At 40.1% G+C, this 8524-nt stretch overlaps 1 protein-coding gene across 1 annotated transcript; it reads left to right on the top strand.

The window, feature by feature from the left end:
- The first annotated feature begins 3674 nt into the window (after positions 1–3674).
- On the top strand, positions 3675–7546 carry DEXI (Dexi homolog). Its single transcript, XM_072419017.1, has 2 exons — positions 3675–4242; positions 7365–7546. Exon 1 carries the CDS (start codon positions 3862–3864, stop codon positions 4114–4116), a length of 255 nt encoding a protein of 84 aa, XP_072275118.1. The 5' UTR covers positions 3675–3861; the 3' UTR covers positions 4117–4242; positions 7365–7546.
- The last annotated feature ends 978 nt before the right edge of the window (positions 7547–8524 follow it).

Below are 8524 nucleotides of genomic sequence, written 5' to 3'. Positions count from 1 at the left end.
CTATATTAGAAGCATAGGAAGGGAGTAAAGCAGGCTTTTCCGGGCAATCTTATATTAACAAGATATGTAGTTTATTCACACAGTGTTTAGTCCTATTTCCAACATAGGTCAACTAATTCCTACTGTATGGTATACAAATAATACAGATCATTCATAATACTACTTAGACATATATATCAGGATGTCATTAATAAATTAACAGATAGGATCTCCGACACCCTACGCATTTCGCCCCTTGGCTTCCTCAGGGGACAATGAGATCAAAGGAATATCTGGAAAGAATAAACTCATCACTATTTAAAGTAAAGCAATGATATAAAACAACCCAGAAAGTTTCTTCAAAGAGACAATTTAAATTTATACAAGTCCATTTACTTACATTATAAGTAATGCTGTGTAAATTATTAGGAGACAGCTGGATCAGAGCATCCCTGAGAAATCAAGTGCGGTGGCTCAGGGGTTAGCACTCTGGCCTTTGCAGCGCTAGGTCCTAGGTTCGAATGCCAGCCAGGAGACTATCTGCATGGAGTTTGCAGGTTCTCCCCGTGTCTGCGTGGGTTTCCTTCCACATCCCAAAAAACATGCAGTTAGATTAATTGGTTTCCCCCTAAATTGACCTTAGACTACATTAATGACATATGACTATGGTAGGGACATTAGATTGTGAGCTCCTTTGAGGGACAGTTAGTGACATGACTATGGACTTTGTACAGTGCTGTGTAATATGATGGTGCAATATAAATACTGTATAATAATATTAATAATAAATTCACTGAAAATATAGGGCAATTCATGATAATGTTATTAGAGTTAGTTACTTATGTCATGAAATATGTTTTGTTGTGACATAGATATGTTAAAATTCTTACCATAAAGGCTGCCCGTGGTGTGTGTTATCACCAAGTGCTAGGGAAGTTTGTTAGAAGCAGGTATATTGATTCTGAAAAGCAATGTAGATATTATTGCTAGTATGAATGTCTGTTTTTGTTTGCCATAGTTTTAGTAAGAATGGTGTGCAACTTACTGAACTAAGATTTATTGTAGAATAAAGTTCCCAATTTGTTGCCTTATGTCAAAAACAGAAGAATCTATGAATAAAATAAAAAACAATAATTAAGAGGATCTATATTTAAATAATCCACTAGATGGTTCTATAGTGCTGTAAATAGAAGTAAATTATATATGTCTAACCTTAGAAACATAATATCAATTAGATTAGTAGTGTTTTTATAATGGCTAATTCAGGCTGAAGGAGTTTTCAAATAGTTACAGTATCTGTAGATTAAAGAAAACTAGTTGTAACAAGTATAATAGTGAATACCTTGAAGGGCATCAATTGTGATCAACTGTTGCATTTATACATAAATACAATGTAAGCTGTCATCCAATTGGTCATGCATTATTTCAAATGAGGCAAATTAGTATATAGGTCCTATAGTGGTGTCCCAGTTTCTATATATAAAATACATAATTGTAATGATAGGTGTAAAGTGTGTCTGGCTAAAAGAGACAGGGGAGAAAATTGTCACCTCTCTGAATCTTGAACCCCCATATCACCCTGCAATATTAGCAGTGAACCCCATTATCTAATTCAGCCTTCATGAACCTATGAATAATCCTGCAATATTGGTATACCATAACACTTGTCTCCTCCCCTCCATAACCTTAATGTTGCTGTGAAATATTACCAGTGGATCCATCACCTATCTTCCACCTCCCCTTTGCTGTACTCCCATACTATCTTAAAATAAGACCAGTACAAATCCATCATCTACAACTATATTTATTATTATTATTATATAGTATTTATATAGCGCCATCATATTACGCAGCGCTGTACATAGTCCATAGTCGTGTCACTAACTGTCCCTCAAAGGAGCTCACAATCTAATGTCCCTACCATAGTCATATGTCATTAATGTAGTCTAAGGTCAATTGTTAGGGAGAAGCCAATTAACCTAACTGCATGTTTTTGGGATGTGGGAGGAAACCGGAGTACCCGGAGGAAACCCACGCAGACACGGGGAGAACCTGCAAACTCCATGCAGATAATGTCCTGGCTGGGGATCGAACCTGGGACCTAGTGCTGCAAAGGCCGGAGTGCTAACCCCTGAACCACCATTATCACCCTGTACTAATACAGTTACATCACATCACCTGTCTTCCCCTTTCCTGAACTCAAAAATCACCCTTCAATAATACTATTTATGTCACTCCTGACTGAACCCACACATAATACTACACTAGTGCCAAAACACTCTATCACCTATGTCTCACTTCCCGAACCTGAATATACCCTGCAATATTTGAAGTGCACCCCAGAGCCTCTCTTCAACCTTAATGAAAACATAATTACACTCTGCATAAGACCAGTGCACCCCATCATCTGTCTCCCCGCTTACGTAACACCTCATGTAACCCAACAATAGCAGTCATCCCCTTCTTGTAATCACGTTATACACAGCAATAGTAGCAGTGCACCTTATTATCTGTCTTACTGTATGCTAAACACATATATTACCTTGCAGTACACATCATCACATGTACTCCTGAACCCTCACTATCCTTCCATATAACAATGTTCCTCATAACCTGCCTCCCCTGCAACAAAAGCTGTGCACCCTCTACCCTGCCCCCTTCCTGGTTCCCTATATCACCCTGCATAATACCAATGCTCATCACCTATCTCCCCCCTTAACTTCATATTAACCTACAATAGAAGTATTGTACACCTTCACCTGTGTTCTTGCTTTCCTGAACCTCCATATAGCCGCACCTCTTCAAGTTAGATCTATGAAGCTCTGCCCACTTCATGTTCACTGCTCGTCATCACTTCCAGGGGCTTCTACTGAGTTTGAACTAGCCGTATTGCCGCTACGCTAAAATAATACAAGTGCAATACAAGTTTATTTCAGTGTACCCCAACATCTGTCCCTTCCTGAACTCCCATATTACCTTGGTACAACAATATGAGTGCACCCAATCACCTGTCTCATCCCCTCCTGTACCCCAATATCACCTCACAACAATGAGAGTGTACCCCATCACCTGTCTCCTCCTTATGTACCCCCATAATACCTTACAATAGGAGTGTACGCCATCACCTGTCTCACCCCCTCCTGTACCCCCATATTACCTCACAACAATAGGAGTGCACCCCATCACCTGTCTCTCCCCTCCTGTACCCCCATATCACCTCACAACAATAGAAGTGCACCCCATCTCCTGTCTCACTCCCTCCTGTACCCCCATATTAACCTGCAATAACACCAGTATACAAAACACATGTCCCGACTTTTCCCCATCCTTCCATATCCCCCGCAATAATACCAGTTCACCCCATCACCTGTCTGACACCCACCCCCTATTTTATCTTGCAATATTACAAATACATTCCAATCACCTAAAATTCCCTGAACCCCTCATATCCCCCTGAAATATCAGTGCTCTACATAATGTGTCCACCATATCCCACTACAAAACCACAAGTGCGCACTATAATACTGGCACGGCACCCCAGAAGTAACCTGGCAGTTTATAAACTCAAAATGACACAGAAACATAACTTTTTTTTTTGTACTGTGTGAGGAGACCATCTTCTGCTTTTCAAATGCAGTTTCCCGGGCTTCAAGGTTTATCCACGAAGCCCCGCCTACTTCCGGTTTTCTGGGTGCCGTCACTTCCGGGTCCTTCTACTGGATGGGAGCTAGCTGCTACCTGTAACCAAGTGATGGGAAGAGGAAATCATGATCTGACCTGCCTGATTTACAGAGACAGGCGGTTACATGGTTTCTTCACGTTTGAATGCTGTGAGGATCCTCTCCCATTCCTTCGATCATACTAGCAGTGTGCTAGTAGTGCATGCGGTTAGCACGCCTGGATTCCACGGGACATGCGCTCAATGACACCCCGTTTATGTTTTACGTGGGATTGTTCTTTGTCAATGTGCTGATTTTGTATTATGCCTTCCTGATGGAATACATTGCCCTCAATGTGGGCATCGTCTTCCTGCCTGAGGACATGGATCAGGCTTTGGCGGATGTGGGAGTGCTTTCAGAACCTGCTTCACTGCTCTACTACCCAGACAACGAAGTGGACCTGGAATACCTGGAATAAGGAGAGCCATGGATTCGGTGTTAGCACCCTTATGCATGATGTGGTTAGGCTCTATCTAAAGACATGCTGTGTTTTTATGGCTTTGTTGAAGCTGCTGGGGTACGGAATAGCCGCCTGGCTGGGCAGGTGAGCATTCTGCAGATGTCACAGTAAAGTACAGGCCGATGTCACTATTAGGACTCCATGTTGGAGAGACCCTCAGATCATGTTTTGTAGTTTATGGTCCTTATAGCACATAGGTCATGGCCTCTCAGGGGTCCCCATGGCAGACATGGCGTGTCATTCAGGTCATTTATTAACTAACTGCCACACAGTACACTGAACAATACATCATTGTCACTGAGTGCTTCTACAGCATACATACAACCATAGCAGAGATCACTATTATTCATGGTCAGCTTGACAGTGACCATTGTACAGGACACTATGTGCATGGACATTTTGTGCCCTTCCAATGCATTGCATTTACATTGGTTTTGTCTGGACAAACCCACATCGTGTGTGTGTGTGTGTGTGTGTGTGTGTGTGTCACTTTCCTCAGCCTTACAGCTATCTGTGTATAAACCTTCATATCCCCCTAAACTGTAATTCATAATGATTTCAACATTTCAGGGTGCACACGGAACACCTACAGTTAGCACCACTCACAATTTCAGCACCCCAGCTTTTACAAATTTCATGATATGGGGATCAAAATCTTGTGAAAATACAAAATTGGGGTTGCAGTAATAAAAGCAAGTGTGTTTTGGAGTCTTAAAGAAAGAAGCATTGGGGCAGAGCCCCTAACCTTATACTTCTCTCACAAATTTATAACTGTCATACTATGTTACCCTGTCTGCTTCTCTTCTTTCAAACCCAATTTCCCTAGAATAATGTAGGTGCAGGGGGGTGGGGACACCTTTCGATAATCCCCCCCCACACATTTCATTACTATGGAAAATGCACTGCCCTGTTACACATTACTGACCACTTCACAGTCTTGGGTACCAGGGCAGCGTGTTTTGATGGGCAGAGTTTATGTAATGATGAAAGTTTGGGGGGTGTTAGCCACAAGTGTCCCCCACTTGCATCTATGATTCTGTTAATCTGCACCTCTCTGTTCTACAGAAATTAGGGTTCAATGTAGGGAAGCAGACAGTTTGATGGAAAGGTTTTTACGTTCTAATGATGCCATGATAATGAAATTTTAGGGGTTTATACATCTGTTCCCCACTTGCACCTACATTTTCAGTTTCCTGCACCTATCCTTTCCAGATAAATTGGTATTCAAGGAACAGAAGCAGAATAGGCAGCACAATATTACAATTAGAGTTTGGTGAAGGGTAGGTAAAATGTTTAGGGGGCCCCACCCTGAAGCTCCTTGCTATGTAAGTGGCCCCAGGGGTCTATAAATTGCATTTTCAATTTTGTGCTCATAGGTCTACTTTCCTATTAAACAGCAACCCAAATGGTCAATTTCCATGAGCGTCAATAGCCATGAGAGTCCCCTGTGTACCCTAAAAAGTTTAGGTAATTACAACCAACGATTTAGGAGATTGAACACAATGAGTTGTTAGGCTGCAGAGTCTGACAAGCAGACTTTACACACACAGCTATCATACTGCGGATTGATAGATTTCACAGGCAGTTTTTGTTTTTAGCAGCGATGAGAGGAAGGCACTGGCTGTCCTGCCCCCTTCTGCGATCACATGCATGATCCTCTTTGTGTTACCTAGGTATAGCGCTAGGAGGTGACATCTGAAGTTAGGCTGAATTCACATTGGCAGTAAGGTTGCATTTGCTGCATTTATCCGCTCTCATCTCTCACCAGGAACCACTGCTGCTTGAAAAACTGCTGAGCCTGAAAAGCCCAGCACTTACCGCCTGTTATCAATACCAGGTGCCCAGCACTTACTGCCTGTTACCAATCCTAGGTGCCCAGCAGTTATCACCGGTTACCAATCCCATGTGCCCAGCATTTACCGCCTGTTACCAATCCTAGGTGCCCAGCAGTTATCACCGGTTACCAATCCCAGGTGCCTAGCAGTTGCCAAGTAGTCACTCAGGAGGGGGATTTTTTTTTTACTGCTAATATGAACTAAGCCTAATTTGTTAAGCCACATTGATCACAATATTACACTAATACAGGGGGTTTCACTATTAAAACTGGGAACTCCCTGGAGTTGGATTAAAATACACAGCACTGGACTGTTGGGGCATAATACAAAAAAATGGAAAAATTGTACATTCTAACAAGCCAGGCATTAGAAAGCTGGAACAAAGTATGGGGTGGGGAGGTAGAACACTGAAACAGTAATAAGGGTTACTGGATACCTATGGCATAATTAACTAGGAGCTCCAAATTTGCTGTGTCTAGCCCTGCCCACTTTTTACCGCCCGGCTGAAAAAAATTTCTGGGGAGAACACTGTAAATAAATTAAATATATTCAAATATTAGCTTAATGCTGTGTTCTTGAAGGACAGAAATACTAACCATTTCTGGAGAAAATTCTACTCCCGGTTACTTCTAGTACATAACACTGCCTAAAGTGATCAGGTATTTTTAGAGCTATGGCTAACATAAATGTACGCATGCCACTCCAGTAATACAGCAGTTGGACAGAGTTGGGTTAGAAGCTGTGTCAAGATTTTATTGTTGCCTGTGGGGCCGCTAGGTTGTAATGATCACTTTTTTAAATTGCCAACCATTGTCTCTGAGGCAAAAGTGGTGGAAAATTTTAAAAATAAAAGATACAGTTTTAACCAGAAAAAGTATAATGCCAAATCTTCTAATGGGGACACCTTTTCCTGTGATTGCTACTTAAGAGGGGAATTACCCACACTTTGTAGAGATTCTGTTTTATTTTTGAAGTAACTAAAATAGGTTTAAGTATAAAGGTGGGGATTGACCTTCATTCCTATGCCACCATCTAGTAGTGCCATGGCAGATTTTTGGCATGTTTTTTTTCTTATCCTGTGCTGAGGGAGAGCTGTACAAAAAGAAAGTTTTTTTTTTTTTTTTTGCGGGTATTCTTACTTCAGTCTCCCTGATTTGTTTGCACTTCAATCTGTTTTTTCCTTCTATTTGATGTGGTAAATCTATATTTTAAATATAGTTCTGCTTTTAGGCAATTTTTTAAAAGCATTATGTTACCTGTATAAGCTAGAGAAAGGAAATGTGGCAAACCAATACTTTAGATATGAACTACTGCTATAGAGTACTTATTGATCCATTAATTTAAATATCTAATATCTTTTGTCTTTTTCAGTACAGGAATTACAGCATTTGGATCATAAGGAAAGACTTGGAAAGAGAACTAATAAATGGAATATTGTCAAAATCTATTCTTGAACTGTGACTGTCTCTTGGTTTCCCCTTCCATTGGGAATGAAAGAATTCCTAAATCTGCATTAAGCTGCGGTAATAAATCTTGTATTGAGATTTCAGGGCTTTCTTGACAATGTGTGTGTGATTTTACAGCTTGATTTACTACTTAGTCCTTCTCCGGAACAAATATAATATAACAAATATAATAATATTAGTTTTTTCACTGTATAGTAACCTGAACAGTGTTTATGTCATGAGATGTTTTGTATCTCAGAGACTTGTCTACAAAATTGTATAGATAATTTTGCTGCACAATCTCAAGAATTCTCAATGTTTACAAAAACAGGTCACTTTTTTCTGTGTGTTACCAGCTTTAAATAGCTGATTTATAATATACTGCAAGGTGGTCATGCTTGGTTAGAGCATCAAAAATACAAATATTTATAATGATTATTTATATTAACTTGAAACATTATGGCTGACCCTGGTATTGCCAGACACTATATCTTTCTAAGAAAAGAAATGTTTTCATTCTGCATTTGGCAGCTAATTTTTCTTTCTTCAATTTGATATCCAGCAGCCACCCCTGTTTAATTTTTTAGGAAGAAATTATCAATCAGCTAGGTAGGATGTTTTTAGACAACCAATATTGTGTGTAGCTGCTGACTCCCCTTGTGCCTTTATAAGCATAAACATGTATGCTTGGATGACCCAAGTGTGCATGTTAATAGAACGATAATTTGAAAATAATTCTTTCTGCAGTTAAAATGTGATGCCAGCTAATGTTCACAATCGGTTTGATTCATCAATTCCATCAATATGGAAGCAGAAAGGGTAACAATCAAGATATGTAAAATTATTTATCCATTGCAACCAGGCTTATTTCAATTCACTTTAATCAGAATAGTGAAAAATGAAATGTGCCTGGTAGCTATTTGGTACTGCATTTCTGTATTTGCTGTATATTATAGCCCTGCCAGGCAATACTTGTTAATGCTTGTCACAAGCACTTGATTTAAAAGGTCATACAGCACCTGTTTTGCAGGCTCCACTAAGTCTATGCTAACTACCTCCTTGAACTTGTTTTCTCATTAGAGCCAT

The sequence above is a fragment of the Pyxicephalus adspersus genome, chromosome 7 (genome assembly GCF_032062135.1).
Source record: "Pyxicephalus adspersus chromosome 7, UCB_Pads_2.0, whole genome shotgun sequence".
Classification (NCBI taxonomy): domain Eukaryota; kingdom Metazoa; phylum Chordata; class Amphibia; order Anura; family Pyxicephalidae; genus Pyxicephalus; species Pyxicephalus adspersus.
The sequence above is the reverse complement of the archived record's forward strand: the minus strand, read 5'-3'. Positions and strand labels throughout refer to the sequence as shown.

Coding starts and splice junctions, on each gene's coding strand:
- DEXI (XM_072419017.1), top strand. CDS start 3,862: ATGCGGTTAGCACGCCTGGATTCCACGGGACATGCGCTCAATGACACC.